The sequence below is a fragment of the Myotis lucifugus genome, unplaced genomic scaffold (genome assembly GCF_000147115.1).
Source record: "Myotis lucifugus unplaced genomic scaffold, Myoluc2.0 scaffold_1, whole genome shotgun sequence".
Taxonomy (NCBI): Eukaryota; Metazoa; Chordata; class Mammalia; order Chiroptera; family Vespertilionidae; genus Myotis; species Myotis lucifugus.
In genome coordinates this window covers 30,592,537-30,611,448 of record NW_005871049.1, presented here as the reverse complement: position 1 = coordinate 30,611,448, position 18,912 = coordinate 30,592,537, and the positions used below count along the sequence as shown (strand labels likewise).

The 18,912-nt window shown below is 36.4% G+C and overlaps 1 protein-coding gene across 1 annotated transcript in view; it reads left to right on the top strand.

The window, feature by feature from the left end:
• Positions 1-10,118, top strand: part of LOC102417647 (DExD/H-box helicase 60) — an 88,860-nt gene extending 78,742 nt beyond the window's left edge. Inside the window, exons 34-36 of the mRNA XM_023755545.1 lie at positions 4,584-4,735; positions 5,961-6,023; positions 9,427-10,118. Of these exons, the coding sequence (XP_023611313.1) occupies positions 4,584-4,735; positions 5,961-6,023; positions 9,427-9,526 (315 nt within the window). The 3' untranslated portion in view covers positions 9,527-10,118. The remainder of the gene's footprint in view (positions 1-4,583; positions 4,736-5,960; positions 6,024-9,426) is intronic.
• Positions 10,119-18,912: the final 8,794 nt, after the last annotated feature.

Here is an 18,912-nt window from a genome sequence, read left to right as displayed (position 1 = left end):
CCTGCTCCACTATATAAAACTTCCACGACCATCACTTGTTTTCCATCCTTGAAGAATCTAGGGCAGGGGTGGGCAAACTTTTTGACTCGAGGGCCACAATGGGTTCTTAAACTGGACCAGAGGGCCGGAACAAAAGCATGGATGGAGTGTTTGTGTGAACTAATATAAATTCAAAGTAAACATCATTACATAGAAGGGTACTGTCTTTTTTTTTTTAGTTTTATTCATTTCAAATGGGCCGGATCCGGCCCGCGGGCCGTAGTTTGCCCACGGCTGATCTAGGGGATACTGACACAGGCTTTCTATGAAAAGAGCACATAAAATTACCTTTGGGCTTTCCCAGTATTGCTATAGTTGCTGTAAATCCCATATATATTCTGGATCACTGATGCCCAAAATGGAGTACAAAAAACTCGACATACTTGGAATATGCTGAATAAATAATCAGAATGTTGAAATATACTTTCAGAAATATAATTTATATCTTAATACAAATTTTGAGAAAGAAAATAAATTTTGTTACATTTGATATTATGGAATGACACTGATATCTCAACTCCATTTGATTCTAAAATTAGATAGTCTTCTATCATGTAAAATAGTCTGATATCACTTGAAAGCGTTTTTTAAAACTATAGAAACCCTCATACATTTTAAATGGACACATACATTTTTATCATTTATTTAAATAATTTCTAATGATGTAGTTTGAAGCTTCCAAAAAAACATTTATATCTATAATAATAAAAGGGTAATATGCTAATTAGACCAGACAACCGAACGACCTTCCGGACATCATTCTGGATGTCTTTCTAGACAAAGCCTTGGTAGTGGGGGTGAGGCAGAGGTGGTTAGGGGAGATCAGACAGAGTGGTTAGGGGCGATCAGGCAGGCGGGCGAGTGGTTAGGGGTGATCCGGCAGGCAGGCAGAGGGGTTAGGGGCAATGAGGCAGGCAGGTGATTGGTTAGGGGCAATGAGGCAGGCAGTTGAGTGGTTAGGGGCGATCAGGCAGGCAGGAAGAGTGATTAGGGGTGATGAGGCAGGCAGGTGAGTGGTTAGAGGGGATCAGGCAGGCAGGCAGGTGAGCGATTAGGAGCCAGTGGTCCCGGATTGCAAGAGGGATGTCCGACTGCCAGTTTTGGCTGGATCCCACAGGGATCCCTGCAGGATTGGGCCTAAACTGGCAGTCAGACATCCCCCGAGGGGTCCTGGATTGTGAGAGGGTGCAGGCCGGGCTGAGGGGAACCCGGTGCATGAATTTTGTGCACCGGGCCTCTAGTGTTAATATAAAACCATTGCAACCCTTGCCAATTTGGCTCAATGGATAGAGCGTTGGCCTGAGGACCAAAGGATCCCGGGTTTGATTCCAGTCAAGGGCACATACTTTGATTGTAGGCTCCTGCAGGAGGCAACCAATCGATATGTTTCTCTCACATCTATATTTCTCTCTGTCATTCACTATCTCTAAAAATTAATAGAAAAAATCCTCAGGTGAGGATTAAATAAATAAGTAAATAAATAAATAAATAAAAATAAACCATTGCATCATTCTTTTTAAATGTATAGAATGGAATAAAAGTCCAAAGTGTTTTAATACCATAATTTTCAAGTTAAAAGAAGTTTTGAAGCCATAATTTTAAAGTTAAAAGCAAGTCTATAATTAAATTTTTAATGATTTAAAATTTGGTGTAGTTCTCTTTCTCTTGCATTTAGATTCTGCATTTCTCCACACAATTTTCCTTCAATGTAATCATCCTAATGAAGTACCCTACCTCATATTTCTTAGCTGAAATAGTATGTAATTCCAAAGTAATGGTTATTTTCTGTTGATCACAGAAACTTATATAAAATATAAATTTTGAGGAGTAATTACTAAATGTAAATTAATTATTGTATTAGAAATGTATATGTTAATGAGATGAATGAGGCTATTTCTATTTTAATTATTACATATAACTATGAATAAATATTTATTTTCAGAATGAGTTAGGGTTTCAACATCAAATCTTAATTTGAATCCTGAAAAAAACTTATTTAAATAGATAAGTGGTAGAGATGAAACAACTTTTGTTATAACAATAACAATAATACACAATTCTTCTAAAATCTCCTGAGTTGTATTTCCCAAATCACTGAACAATCTACCATCAAAAATATTTAATGTTCTTTTAATTAACAACTTGATTAGATCTACCTTCAATTTTGTCGAATTCAAATAATTTGAGACTATCTAATTAAAAAAATGTTAAACAGTTTTCAAAGTCATTCACTTTCTCAATAGGAAAGCTCTGTACATTTTAATACCCTAAGGAAATGTACAATAGTAAGTTGGGGAGGTATTTGTTTTATATAATGAGAATAAAGCATTTATGAAAGAAGAAGCAAGAAAGAAACTTATTTTACTGATAAGGAACATGATTTAAAAAAAAATTATAGGGGGTTTGGAAGACTGGGTGAAAATGGTGAAGGGATTAAGAAGTATAAATTGGTAGTTACAAAATAGTCACATGGATATAAAGTACAGCATAGGGAATATAGTCAATAACATGGTAATAACTATGGATGGTGCCAAGTGGTTACTGGACATATCAGGGAGACCACTTTATAAAGTATATGGGTGTCTAACCACTGTGCTGTGCACCTGAAACGAATACAAAATAATATTGAATGTAAACTGTAATTGAGGAAAAAATAAAGGAAGTGGTGTCTGAGGCAAACAAACAAACAAAACAACAACAAAACTAAACCAAACAAAAAAGCCCAAAACAAGTTGGAGTCCACTGCTCCAGATCCTGCGTGAAGCTCTATGCGGATAGCTCTGTAGAGCTTTACCCCATATGGGTAGTGTCTTATAATAAACTGCCTTTGAAGAATGAGGATTCCGAGTATAGAAATAATAAAGGAGTGCATGTTAGCTTATAAGACCAGTACTTTTATGAAGATTTTTCCCCCTGTATTTTATTTGTGCAATCACAAACAGTTACTTACCTAAGAGATTTTGGAATAATTTTATTTCACATTGAAAAAAGATATTAATTTTTAAGTATTATAATTTCCACTTATTTTTTATCATACAGTTAATTCAACTTATGAACATTATGTACCATTCACTTTTGTTTCCTTGTGCGAGATTTTGCATGGCTTTTGAAGAGACACTGACACAGATATAATAGGATATAATGTCTATGTCTTACTGCCATGCAATCACCATCATGAAGTGCTTGATGTGTTTGAGAGAAGGGGGCAGGTCTATTTCATCTGTTTTGAAGCATCTTGTGAATATTTCCAGTGTATTGCTCAATGGTAATGTAACATGCCCTGTGCCTTATCCAACTTGCTTTATACAAATTTACTTTACTAGTGTAAGTTATAATATCTTAAAACATATTTTGCTTTATTATTCATTACATTCTACTGTATTCCTAAATATGCATATATACATATCTTTAAATGGCATAGAGGTAAACTATAAGGCATAAAACTAATAACAGCCATATGCTCCTCCTCTATTTCATTCACTTATCTCTCCGCTTTCCTCATGATATCAACTGTTCTAAACTTTGCGTTTTTATTTCTCCTTTAAAATGTCACATACCAAAATCTCATTTCATTTTTTCTGCTTTTGAATTTTGTAAAAAGTGAAGGAATACTTACTGTGGTCTCTTAGAAGTTGCTTTATACACCTAACACTATGTCCATAAGATTCATTCATGTTATGACATGAAGCTCTATTTTATTTTTGCTACTTCATAATATTTCATAGTGTGAAAATAAAACAACATATTGATCTATTCTCCTGTAAATAAATGTTTGTGTTTGTTTCTAGTCTTTATAATTCATAGAGTTACTATGAACATCTGGTACACATGTGCAACAGTTTCATTTGAGTATAAATTTTCTGGAGTTTTAGGGTCAAAATGATTATCTAGATCTTAATGGTATAAAAACATCCAAATGGATGTTGCTAATAGTAACTTTCAAAGCTACTATCAAGTCATTTAGAATGAAATTGTACCAATTTACACTCTTACTGACAATATACTAGAGTTCCTATTGGCCCCGCAAAGTAGTTTTCAAAAAAAAAAGAGCAGACAGGGAAAACTCTTGATTTGCTATCTTCCTTTTCTTATTTTCCTTTTCTTTCCTTCTTCCCTCTCCCTTTCCTTTTTATTCTGGTAATTGGATTATAAAAAGTGTTAGAGTTGTTCAATTGAACTCTTCTCCTGAGACATAACAAGGTACAAGCTCCCTGATGCTGTGTTTATAAAGATATTTCCTGTACCAATTAGGATAATGATGAATTTTTCAATTAGCTTTCCTTTCCTAGTGAGTCTTGCTGTATTCTAGGCTGGATGGTTGAAATTGCTATCAATATGCTGTGCAGCAATAATGTTCATAGGTGGATCCAAGCTATTTTCTAGGGTTGCTTAGGGTAGCACACCCCAGTGTGTATGAAAGACACCCTCTGCCCTCACTGAAAGAGTGTGCTTTAGAAATGCTGGTTTAAGGAAATAACTGAGAAGCACAATGTAATAAACTTTCATTATGAATGAATAAATTAAGAAAAATTGTATTTCTTCAGGTCATTCTGCGCACAATTGGTATCAGTCATGCTCAGGCTCCTGTGCTTTGGCCGCACAGGTTTGATAGCCAAGGAAGAAGAATGCCACTTAATGCTTATGCACTTGATTTCTATAAGCATGGTTCCTTGACAGGATTAGTCCAGGACAACAGGTATGTTTTAATTTTCTCCGTGTAAATCACTACCTGTTTCTCTACCTCCATGTCCACATCCCTGCCCATGTCTTCCTCTCTCTTTCATCTCTATTTCTATATCTATGTCCATCTCCATATCTAGGTTGATCTCTATTTCCATATCTGTATATTAAATGAATGAACTTAATGAATTTTAAGCCCCGAATCTGGTTTACTGCACACTTGCATTTGCTTTCCACACCCTGTAGGACAGCAACTTTACAAAGTGCCCTCTCGCACTCCGGGATCCTTTGGGGGATGTCAGAGAGCTGTTTTCTGCCTGATCCTCACAGGCCAGGCTGAGGGACCCCACCTGCAGGAGGTTACCTCGCTCACTCTCCAGACTCAGACGCTGGGAGGGTCTGCGGGAAGTTGGCTCCAGGGCGTGTCTGGTCTTTCTCACCCAGTCCCCCCCCCCCCCCACTGGCCACCTTTTAATTAATTTCCTTTCAATGTGCACGAATCCGTCACTAGTACAAATATAAAAATATATTTTTATTAAGTATCCTATTTATTCATTATTAGATATTTTGAAACTGAGTGACAATAATAATTACAAGCTCTTCATGATAGAACTATATAGAAAGTATATAATTCACACATTTGAGGACTGAATAAAAAAAGATCATTGTTTTAGTTCTTAGGCAGGGAAACCATTTTTAAAATAGTAAGCAGGAATACATCGGCCCAGGCAGTGAGCACACAGATGTGGGGAGGAGCATCTGTCACACCAATCAGGATTCAGTATGCATTTTACATAAATTTTGAACAGTCCTTATTTAATTAAAGAATTTGCAACTTCTAACACTCTTGAGAAATAGTAATCATTTAAAAAATAAAATTCACTGTTGTAAATAAAGCAGCCATGATATTAGTAAATAATTTATTTCTTTCTTCCCATTTGAGTATCTAGCTCTCATTCACTCTGTTGAGCTTTACTTTCCTACTTTGGATTTCTCCTGAGATGGTCAGACTCTGATTTTTGTTGGTCGTCTGTGGCTGTGATACTTGTTATTGAATTCATAGTCATCATTTCCACAGGTTAAATTATCTTTTGGGAGTCTGTGGTAGAAATGATTCTGGTAAAAACCTCTTGGAAGACAAAAGCAATCTATTATTGTCGATGAATCTAACATTTCAATATGGAATAAGAAGTATCTTAAGTTTTTGCACCATTGATTTTTCCAAATATTGTTTTGTTTAGGATGAATGAAGGAGACGCTTATGAGCTGTTGAAAGATTTTTCACTCACCCTTCAATCTATCAGGTTTGTTATAGCTTTTAAATACCGATTTCAAATTTTCCAGTAATTTAGTGGTAATTTGAAAAATGTTAAGTTCATACTTATAGGTATCATTGAACCTTTAGGTGCTATGCATTTCAATTCCCCCAAATTTTCAGAACTTCTTAACATCCTGTTACATTATTTCTACCTTAGAGTTAATTCCCAAATCCATTTGACATAAAGTAGCATCCAGACCAGTCTCAGCCCCAGGCACTGTGCACCAATGGACAGCAATATTCTAAAACCTCGATCATCTCGAATTTCTCAATTTCCGTAATCAGTGTACATCAGACACATGATACTTCAGAGGGCCCCTTAGGGCTCCATCAGGTTTCTGGTTTATATCCACTTACATATTCTTGAGTCTTGCTTTATCTAGTGTTTTCTCCAGGCTTCCTCCAATTCTGATCTCTCATATTGGCTTCCTATTTTCATCTTTAACAGAGCCCAGTGGAGACCCAAGTAATTCCAAATTTTGTGTGGATACCCCCATTCCTAGGCTCCACTAGCAGGTTTTCCTTAGGACCATCTAGTGCTGCCTCGTTAAATATTCATCTTCCTGATGCCTCCGGTCTGCATGCACTTTATGAATGTTCCTTTTTCTGTGGCTTTAAAAATTGTACACATATATGCCTGGCTGGTGTTGCTCAGTGATTGAGTGTCAACCTATGAACCAGGAGGTCATGGTTCGATTTCCAGGTCAGGGCACATGCCTGGGTTGTGGGTTCGATCCCCAGTTGGGGGCGTGGAAGATGCAGCCAATCAAAGAGTCCCTCTCTCATCATTGATGTTTCTATCTCCCTGTCTCTCTCACTTCCTCTCTCTAAAATCAATAAAATAATATCCTTAAAAAATTGTACACATATACATATAATTTGCCATGAATCCCTTGTTTATGGGGTTTTTGCTAATCAGGTCATTTTATTTCTTTATCTGAGATTAATCAGACATGTTTGGACTTTTTATATGGAGAATGAAACTTTTAGAATGGTGAAGCTCTAGATTGAGTATTCCTTACGTGTTCATAGTTATCCACGTTAGGGTCTGCAGAGCACTCCAAGAAACTTAAGAGACTTTGGAGCTCTCTCAAAAGCTGAGCCTAGGAAAATCATTCATTCATTCACTTTTATAAAAGTATCAAAGTATTATTGGTTTGAGGTATAGTCTAAACATTTGAGATAGAATTATTGAACATATTCTTGCTTTAGAAAAATCTTACAGTGTACTGAGAAAATATTACAAAGGTAATAAGTACTAGGATGATGGATAAAAGGTGACCCACTCTACCTTGAATTCAGAAAAGGATTCTCAAAGTAACATTTTGACCAAGTCTTAAAGGATGGAGCAGAGGGAATAGTGCTTTCAAAGGACAGAATTGGGAAAGGGCCTAATATGTCAGGCATAGGCTTTAAGTGCAGTATGGTGGAATGTAGAATATGGGATTGTGATAGGGATGGGGAGATGTTGAGTTGCTTAAAGCAGCTTTAAAGGCAATTTGGGATATATATGTATATGTGTGTGTGTGTGTGTGTGTGTGTGTATATATATATATATATATATATATATATATATATGTATGAAAGGTCTTCATTATCATAATTTGGAGTTTGAGCTTACTATTTGGAGCAATGTGTAGGCAGTGCATAAGAATGAGTGTGATATGAGTCTCCGGTGTATGGTTTATGTAAATGGTAGAAGCTCAAAGGCTATAACAGTCATGCAGGTGAGAATAAGTGAGGGTCTGAATTAAGGAAATAGAAGTAATGTTGAAGAAGAGTGGTTAGAGAAATATTTATGAGAGAGTAGAATCTGAAAACACAAAAATATACAAAACAAAACAAAAAAAGACTCAGAGAAACAGAGGCCAAACTGATGGTTGCCGGAGAGGAGGGGATGGGGGATATGGGATGGGTAAAAGAGATGAAATTAAGTATAGTCAATAATATTATGATAACCTTGCATTGTGACAGATGATTACTGAACTTAGTGTGTTGGTCACATTGTAATGACTATAAATGTCAAATCACTATAATGTACACCTGAAACTAATATAATATTGTATACCAACTCTACTTAACTAAAATTAAACATAGAATCAAAGAACTTGTCAATAAATGTCATGCAGTTGGAGAAGATGCCAAGGTCTCTATTTTAGTTAATGATATATAGGAAACAGCGTTCAGAGGAGATTTTGGGACTAACAACCAAAAATAGTGTTATGATATATATGGAATATTGTTCAGGAAGAAATGTCCATTAGTCATAATTTAGGTCTGTGACTAGGAAGAAATGCAAAGTTGTAAATATAGATCTGGTCATTCATTTTGGTCAGTGAAGACACGAGGAAAAACAAAACTGGAATTCTAGTGGAACTAAAGTAGATACGTTTATAAAAGGCTGATAAAAATCAGATCTTTGTTGTTTTCAGTTCTTGATTAGCCCAACTGTAGTGTTCGTTCTTGAATTTCCTCTCTCCTTTCTTGTCACCTGTGTATTGATTTCTCATTGCTGCTCTAACAAATGACCATAACCAGCTACTTAAGCCAACACAAATTTATTCTTACAATTCTATAGGCCAGAAGTTCAAAATGAGCTAAATGAAGGTGTAGACAGGCTTGCGTTCCTTTCTAGAGGCTTTAGGACAAGCTGTTTTATTATTTATTCCAGCTTCTAGAGGCAGCTGGCCTTACCTCGAACGTGGCCCCTTCTATGTTCAAAGCCAGCATTGGTGGGTAGAATATCATATTGCATCCCTTTGACATTTATTCTCTCCTGCCTCCCTCTTCTACTAATAAGGATCTTTGAGCCCACACTGTGCCTATTTAGATAGTCCAGGGCAATGTCCTCATCTCAAGCATAGCTGATTAGCAAATTCAATTTTATCTGCAACCTTAATTCTCCTTTGCCATGGAAGTAAACATATTCATAAATTTCTGGGGATTAGGATTTGGATATCTTTGGGGGGCCATTATTCTGTTTACCACACCATGTGTTCTTTATTTTCTCATACATCCAGGTAACGGAAGGAATATTTTGCCTTTCATAGAGGTAGTTGCCTGTAGGTTCCATAGGCGACTTGTAGAAGAGAAGGGGAGTTTGTGTGGCTGCTATTGAAGGGAGGAAGGATCAGGGTACTTGGAATTTGGTGGTTTTAAAATCCTCTTAGTAATAGACATGGGCTGTAGTAATAGACTGCCAGTTGTCTTGTGATCTTTGTTGGTTTTTTGTGCATGGGTTTTTGAGCAAAATATGTTTCTTCTTCATATTTTGCTAACATCTCATCATCTAGTGAGATTTACTTGATTCTGCTTGCCTGGGAAAAGCCTTCTTACAATACTGACTCCTCTGAAATGGGTGTTTCATATATATTTATTTTCATTTGCAGTGTTTCCTTGCGTGAACTATGCGAAAATGAAGATGACAATGTGGTCTTAGCATTTGAACAACTGAGCAAAACCTTTTCTGAAAAATTTAACAAAGTCTGAAAACATTCTTTCCAAAACACTTAAAATATTTTCATGGGTATTTTTCAAGTCATATTTTCATGTTTTTTTCATGATTCTCATGTTTTTTTCAGAAATACATATATGATGAAGTAGAAAGAGCAAGCACTTCAGAGTTGTAATCAAACCTGCCATGTTCTCTTATGAATACTACTGAATGAAGTGTATTATTTTTGAGTTTTGGTTTCTTTATATAGTTGAATAATAATGCTTATGTATCAGCTAGTTTCAGATTGATTGAGGAAATGCAAGGACTTTGTAAGTGACAAAAATAATTTTTACTCTGGGAGACTTAAACAAGTATTACATTCTGAACATTTTTTTCCGCAGTGTCATAGTTTGTAAAGTGTCTATTAAGGCTAAAATAAATGATTACACTATCCTAAAGTTAAAATTGATTCTCTCTAGTTGACCAAAATGTGATTACATGACTTAGATTTATGGCCATTAAAATAGTATCTTCCAGTAATCTTAAACTACTAATTAAAAATTATAAATGTGAACTTTGGTATAAATCCTCTGATGTTTGAAAAATAAATATAGCTGATGATTTGGCTTAATTTTAATTGTATATAAGTTGTTTGAAAACTACAAATAAAATGGGTTTAATCTACATGCCATTGGTCTCTATGTTCAGTCTATGCATCTGAAAATCCATTTACACACATATATTTATTTTATTTGATAGTTTATGCATACATTTGACCCTTGAATATCGGGTTTGAACTGCGTGGTCCACTTATATATGGAATTTTTTCAATAAATACATTGCATATTTTTTGGATATTTGCAATAATTTTAAAAAAACTCACAAATGAACCATATAGCCTAGAATATCAACAAAATTAAGTAAAAGGTATGTCATGAATGCATAAAATATATGTAAATACTACTCTATTTTATTACTTACTACCATAAAATATGACAGAGCCAATCAAGGAAATTATGAAAGCGACTGTGGATATGGCAAAAAAAAGGTGGTGATTGTGGTGAAGGGTTTCAATATATGGATCCTAGAAAAATTCAAGAGCTATTAGGCAATGTACCAGAGGAATTAGCAGAAGACGACTTGATGGAGGTGAGTGCTTCCGAACCAATGCCAGAAGATGAGGAAGAAGCCAGAAAGCAAATTAACATCAGACAATCAGGCAGAAGGATTCTGATTATTCAAGACAGCTTTGACTTCTTTTACAACACGGACCCTTATATGGCACTGGCACTGAAACTAAGGCAAGTGGTGGAAGAAGGACCGGTACTCTATAGAAACATTTTTAGAAAAAGAAAAAAGCAAAAAAATCAGACAAAATGAAGATGTATTTCCATACAGTTACACTGGGTGTGGCTGCCTCTCCTGCCTGCCCCACCTTCTATCTCTTCCTCCTCTCACCCCTGCCACCATGGAGTCAAGGGAGGGAGCAAGACCACCCTCCCTTTCTCTTCCTCAGCCTACCCAATGTGAAGAAAACAAGGATGAAGACTTTTACGATGATCCATTTCCACTTGATGAATAGTAAATAATCATCTGGGGGTTTTTTTTACAATGTACAGTTAATAAATGTATCTGTTGTATATGTGTTAGTGTCTTTGTATGATGATAATAACTTCATGGCAAAACTGTATGAGGTGTTCTTGTGTCATTAGCACCATCGCCTACATAGTTAACATGTAGAACATTATCTGCATGGCTTTTATGGAAGCAGATAGCCTATTCTTACGTAAGTATAAGGTAAGTGGTATTTAATATAAAATTAATAATGTTTACTTACTGTTTTATAACTTCCCTTTCAAATAATTACCTTACAATGCAGTATATCTTTCTTGTAATTGGAGAAACTACATATCAACCTATTATCACAGGTAAGTGGTTCTTTTAAAAAGTGGTTTCCAATACTATATTCTGAATGACTGTAATACTATGTGTTGTAAAATTTTATAATGAATCATTTATTAGTGTATAGGTTAGATGACCATGAAACAATCCTATTGATTACACTAGGTTGTCATAAAGCAATCATATGCTGTTTGTTTGTTATCAGTGTATGAATTGATATGTCTATAAATAAATGTGAATTTCTTTTACTACATATGAGACAATATTGATGTAGGTACAGACAGGCCATTCATCTTGTAAACAATGTAAGTTTATAGTATTGATAAATACAGTATTGTAAATGTATTTTCTCTTGTGATTTGCTTAACATTTTTTCTCTAGCTTACTTTATTATAAGAATATAGTACATGATACATGTAATACACAAAAAAAATGTGTTAACCAACTGTTAAAATTATTGGTAAAGCTTCCAGTAATTAGTAGGCTATTAATAATTAAGCTTTTGGAGAATCAAAAGTTGTATGTGGATTTATGACTACACAGGGTTCACACCCCTAAGTCCTATGCTGTTTAAGAGTCAACTGTAATCATTTTTCCTCTCTAGCCTCAGCCTCAGGTCACAGTTCTGGATTCTATTTTAGGCCCTAAATATGAACAAAGCCTTTCATCCTCAGAGCAGAAGGTCTATTCTGCCCTGCTACCCAGATGTCTTACTTAAAGATGATGTTTTGGGTGAAATTTTTTATACAAAGCTTTTATTGGCTTAGGAAAATACCCGTGGTTCATTTTGTCTGGAAATGGAAGAATTCTGTTTTCTGGAACTGGCCCATCATTGATGTACCGTATTAGGGGTCTTTACTTTCTCTGGCTACATCCATTCTCAATATTAAAAAACTTGCACTACAACAATTTCTGAACACCAAGATTCTTAGAAACCAAAGTGGTTTCTATTGTTCTTTATCTCTACTACAATGATACAAAATATTGATATATTATCATGGTTTCTACTTCCTACTTTGGTTTCATAAGTCTCATGGAGATGTGATTTTTCTTCTTCCCCACATGTCTTAGCCAATCTGGCTCCCTAATATTTAGGAAGAGTATAAGATTACTTTTTGCAATGTGGTATTCTCTTAAAAGAAAAAAGTATGTACCTAAATTATTTGAGGTGGGTCTAATGGGCAGCTTCCTTTCTGATTTTTAGCAACAACCTAGAGAGTAACTTAGGAAATTTATAAAGAGCCAGATTACATAGGAAATTTGAAAGCATTTTATGTTCCATTTGTTGTAATGTGAAATCTTCCTAATAAGATTTATCAGAGAATTATTATTATCACCATAATTTATTTCCATTTTTTTACATGAAAAAACACACATAATGACATTGATCCTATAAAGGGTATTCTGGAAGAGACATTTATTTAAAAATTATTTGAGAAAATTGTAGGTGTACATGCAGTTTTAAGAAATAATATACTCACACATACAAATCATAAAGGAATATATAATGGAAAAAGAACAACCATTTCAATAAATAGTGTTAGGACAACTGGAAAGCCACATGCAAATGAATGAAATTGAACCTCTATTTTACACTAACATAAATGAACTCAAAATAGATTAAAGAATTGAATTGAATGTAACACTTAAAATCATAAAATGCCTAGAAGAAAACATAGGTGGTAAGCAGCTTAAATGAACTTGGTAATGATTTTTTCAATTTGACACCAAACCAAATGCAGCAAAAGCAAAAATGAACACGTTAGGCTACATCAAACTAAAAAGCTTCTGCATGGGAAAGGAAACCATCAACAAAATGAAAAGACAACCTACAAGTGGGAGAAAATATTTGCAAGTCATGTATCTGATAAGAGTTAACATCCAAAATATATAAAGATCTCATACAACTCAGTAACAAACAAACAAGCAAACAAATACTCTAATTTAAAAATGGGCAGAGGATCTGCATAGGCATTTTTCAAAACAAACAAACAAACAAAAAAAGCATACAGATGGCCAGTGGGTACATGAAAAGGTGCTCAACATCACTATCATCAGGGAAATGCAAATCAAAACCACAATGAAATATTACCTCATAACTGTTAAAATGACTATCATGAAAAAGGCAGGAGATTACAATGTTGGCAAGGACATAGGAATTCTTGTTCATGATTGTTAGGAATGGAAATTGATGCAGCCTTTATGAAAACAGTATATAAATTCATCAAATACATTAAAAATAGTAGTACCACATGATCCCACTTCTGGGTAATTATCTGGAGAAAACAAAACACTAATTTGAAAAGTTATATGCACTTCCATGTTCACTGAAGCATTATTTACAGTTACCAAGACAAGGATGAATGGATAAAGGAAAATATATCCATATAATGAAATATTATTTGTCCATAAAAAAGCATTGAATTTTGCTATTTGTGACAACATTGAAGAAACTTGAAGGCATTATGGTAAGTAAAATAAGTCAGAGAAGGACAAAGACCATATGATCTTTCTTATACTAAAATAATAACAACCAAACCCAAAACTGAATTTATAGATGCCGAAAACTGATTGGTTGTTGCCAGAGGCAGAAGGTGGGAGGTGAATGTAACAGGTGAAGGGGGTCAAAAGGTAAAACTTCGAGCCTGGCTGGTGTGACTCAGTGGTTGAGCATTCACCTATGAACCAGGAGGTCACAGTTCGATTCCTGATCAGGGCACATGCCTGGGTTGCAGGCTCTATCCTCAGTAGGGGGTGTGTAGAAGGCAGCCGATCAATGATTCCCTCTCATTGATGTTTGTATCTCTCCCTTCCTCTCTGAAATCAATAAATATATATTTTTTCAAAGTAAAACTTACAGTTATAAAATAAAGGGCATGAGATGTAACATACAGCATCGTGACCATAGTTGATAATACTGTATTGCTAAGACAGTAACAAAAGTTTTCAATACAGGAAAAATTGTAACTATGTGGTGATGAATGTTAACTAGACTTGTTGTGGTAATCATTTCACAATATATTCAAATATTAAACCATTATATTATATGTCTAATCCTAATATGTCAATTATATCCCAAATGAAAAAGTAATTCATAAATAATACAGAGAGATTCCATATACCCCATGTCCCAAATGGTAACATCTTGCATAATTATAGTATAGTACAATATCAGAATGTAGAAAGTGATATAAATATAATTCATTCAGGTTTCATTAATTTTACGTGCATTCATTTGTATGTATTTACTTCTATGAAGTTTAATTGCATGTGTAGGCTTGCATGTCCACTCTCACAGTCAAGATACAGAATAGTTCCATAACCATCAATACCCCTGTTATAAACCTCCCTCACTCTCCCTCACTCTTCCTGCCTACCTTTTTTTCCTACTTATCTGATTCCACCACCCCTTCACCCAGGCTGTCTCTAAGCTCTAGCAACACTAGCTGTTCCCATTCTGTAATTCTTTCATTTCAAGATCTATGTAACTAGAATAATATAGTATGTAGCCTTTTGGTATTGGCTTCTTTTTCACTCTGTATAATTCCCTTGAGAGCCATCCAAGTTGTTACATTATCAATAGTATGTTTCCTGAGTGGTTTTCTACGGTGTGGACATACCACAATTTGTTTAATCATTCCACCCATTGTGGTAAGTGAGATACGTATATGTAATACAGTACACTTTGGGAACCCAGAGGAGGTAGACTTATATCTGCTTAGAATTATTGAAGAAGACATAGTCAGTTGGAATTTTTAAAATATATTTTTATTGATATGAGAGAGAGAGAGAAGAGAGTGATAGAAACATCAATGATGAGGGAGACATCTGTAATACTATCAACAATAAAAAGTATATACATATATTTTAAAAATGATGAGAGAGAATCATCGATTGGCTGCCTCCTACATGCCTCCCACTGGGGATCGAGTCCCCAACCTGGGCATGCACTCTGACCAGGGATGAAACTGTGACCTGTTGGTTCATAGGTCTATGCTCAACCACTGAACCACACTGGCTAAGCTAGACTTTTTAAAAAATTATTGTTAAACACTTCATGGAGATCCATTGGAGGCAGTAAAGCATGTGGATAAAATGTCCAGACCACTCTTCTGGAATGAAACTCTAGCAGTTATGTGGTGACTGGAAGGGAGGCTCTTAAAATGGTCAGAGTCAGAGGTGATAAACCGAGAGCCTTAACAAAGCAGTGGTGCTAGGCATAGGAAGGAGGGATGAATATAATGGTCTTTAGGAGACGCAATAGACAAGATCTAATAGCAGATTAAGTATGGGTCTGGTAGGAGAAGAGGTAGTTCTCTCATTTGAATGGAAGAATGGACTTGGATGCCATTAAATTACATAAGATATATCAGGGCAAACATTTTAGGAGTAGAAATAATGATTTTAGTTTGGGGCATATTTAGATTTGTTAATGCCTCATTAACATTGCTAGTAGGTAGCCTGAAAGATGAAATATGAGTTGAGAGATATCAGCTAAAGATGAAAATTAGAAACACAGCAGTCATCATTGAATATTCAATATTTGGAGCTACAGAGGCATATATACACTCAAAACCATTACATTTTCTCAGTGATAAAATCCAAACTCCGTGGATGTTATTTAAGACCTTTATAATCTGGCATCAACCTGTCTTTCAAGCCATATTGCCTACTTTATGTCAACATGTTATATTTTTAATAATCTGTCCAAACTAAACCAGTCCACAGAGTGCCCTCCAAAGTACAGTTTGCATCCTCCTCTTTTTAATCCAATTATGTGGCTCTGAATTTCCCCACAGTTGCTCTATATAATCTGAGCCATGCTTTAAAATCCACCTCAAATATCACCGTCTCTGTGCAGCTTTCCTTCGAGATGAGCTCATAGAGAGGGAAAACATAAAAGCATCTCTTCCAATAGTCTCCAACTTTGAGTCTTCAGCAATGAACTCAAACCCGAATATAATGAGATGCATTCAAATCTATATTCAGAGTCCAAATGTTTTCTGTAGAAAGAACCAGCAAAGCCCTTAAGCTGTGCTATTGTCTAAAATGCTTGAAACCTAACTAAAAAGAGGGTCAGCCCGTTAGAGATAACGGGCAGACAACCTATGAAAAGAGGTCCTCAGAAAGGATGGTGGTTGGACTTGGAGCCTTCGCTTCTATGGAGGAAGGCGTGCTTCTCAGTGGGCTCCTCCTACTGTCTCACAATCAAACCCCCTTATTCTGATTGTATTTTCATGATAGAAGCTAGCATTCAGTCAGCTTTGACTACACATTTTTACATTATAATGAAACACTTGTATTTATTAAGTGTTAGATGTTTTATAATATGATTTTATAATAAAATAATGATAGTGATAATAAGAAATCTCATTTATAGTGTCACGGGCACTGTTATTGTTATTTTTTAATTCTCAAAACAACCTCTCAAAGTAATTATCATTCTTGTTTAAAAAAGAGAAAACTGAGGCTCAAAACGGCTCACAGGACATAGTGTAAACCCAGGTCTGTCTGGCTCCACATCTCTTCTTTTGATTACAAAACACTGCCTCAGTCTCATATATAGGCTATTATTTAATGTAAGCCCCAAAAGAGAATGGCATTATTTCCATTTTTAAAATTTTATTATTTTTAATTATTATTGCTGAAGAAGCTGATTGGAGACATTTAAGGTCTTTACAGGGTTAGGAAATGGTTGAGAAAAGATGTAAACTTATTTTGTGGGGGCCTTAAAATCTATGATTAACTTATATCTTGCTGGGTAAGGTTAGCTATTATTTTATTTAGGATTTGTTTAGAATTCCACCCCCCAAATATTTTGTTTAGGATTATGACATCTAACGTTCACATTTTCTCTAACCTTCAGAATGTTTTATGCCTGGAACATGAGAACTATGAAGAAAACAGGCACATGACAGTGGAGTACTATTTCTCGGCCCCATTACAGCCCTGAGGGGAGATTCACTGTGCTGGTTCTCTACAGAGCACTGTTGCTGAACAAAAGCTCTCTACCGCTGGGCTCTACCTTCCACTGGACATTCCATTTCAGTCAGCAGATCACTTTTTTCCCCCCCAAGAGATCCTCCTTTCTTACTCTAATTTTGGTAGAACTTTAAAAGCAAATAAAAGAAGGTGGAGGGGTAGGCAACTGTGAGTTTAAAGGAATGGTTGGACCAAGTCCTTGGAGTAGCGAACAGCCCATGAGGTAATGAGGTAGGTGTGTATGTAATAACTAGACCTTTGCCTTCAATGTTTCCTTCCCTGGAGGGTGTGGCCAAAAATAATGCTAAATCATTCCTCTTAGCCTCTCCAGGAAACGAAAGCTAATGCCCTGAGCTGATGCAGAGAAGTTGCTGCGCTGGGTTCAGTGAGAGAAATAGTGTAGCTCTGACTGATCACCGCCGACTCACTTCCCCTGTCTTGCAACTGCTGCTGGCTGTTGGACTGTGAAAAGGAAACTACAGGTCACAGGTAAAGGGGGAGTTCTGCCTTGTGTGTAGATGAATAGGTGAGAAAAAAAAAAGAGCTGATGTTGAAGGACCATATAAGAAACAACTGACTGCTAAGAGTTAACTTATACGTGAAGGTTAGTTAGACTTGGGGGTAGAGAAGTGATGGTGGTGTATTCCCAAGACAATTTCTTTGCAAATAAACTAACTCGAATATCCATTTGAGATTGATGCCAACATGGCTGCTTTACATGGAATTTTACTTGTAAAATATGCTAAGACTTTCCAGGATCAGCTTAAGTATTAAAAAGAAATTGATACACAATTTTGCATGAGGCTTCTAGCGTAATGTAACAGACAAGGCACACATAAAGGACAGACAGACAGACACACACACACACACACACACACACACACACGTTAATTTAAGTATCTCTTTCTAACTGTTTTGGGAAGTTGAAGATGAGACAATGATGAGCTCGGCAGGATTGATTGATAGAGAAACAATGGTGTTAGTGAGAACCCTACCTTCAGTGGTGGTTTGTAAACTTAGATTTTAAATACTGTTAACATGGTTTTTGCCGCTTATCCCACCGCCTCCGCTGCCTGAGAACCTGCCTCCTCCCCCTCCTCCTCCGCCTCTTTCTCCGCTGAGATCGGCTTCTTCTCCGCCTCCTCCTTCCCCGCCCTCTCCTTTTCCTCTCCCCGCCGCCTTCTGCTCAGGTTCCTCTGCCGCATCTCCAGGACCTCTGCCCCAGAGAAGCATCCCTATTAGGTCTCCCCCGTGGCCCGGGACACAGGCACCGCGGACAGCGGCAGCAGCGGGGGGTGGGAGGGCGGGGGCGGGGGGCGGGCGGCGGTGCCATCAACCCAGCTTCCCAGCCTCCCGGGAACCTCAGCACTTGGCGCCCCTCGTTCCACGCGGAGCAGCTCAAAAGCCAAAAGCCATGGCCGGTTTGACAGCTTCCGCCGGGACTGCCTGGCCCATGTGGACACCAACCTCTCTTACCAAACCTGCAGCAGAAAGTGGGTACTTTTGTGTCAACACATCTGGACCAGCAGGCATGCAATCCAAGGATGCGCAAGAA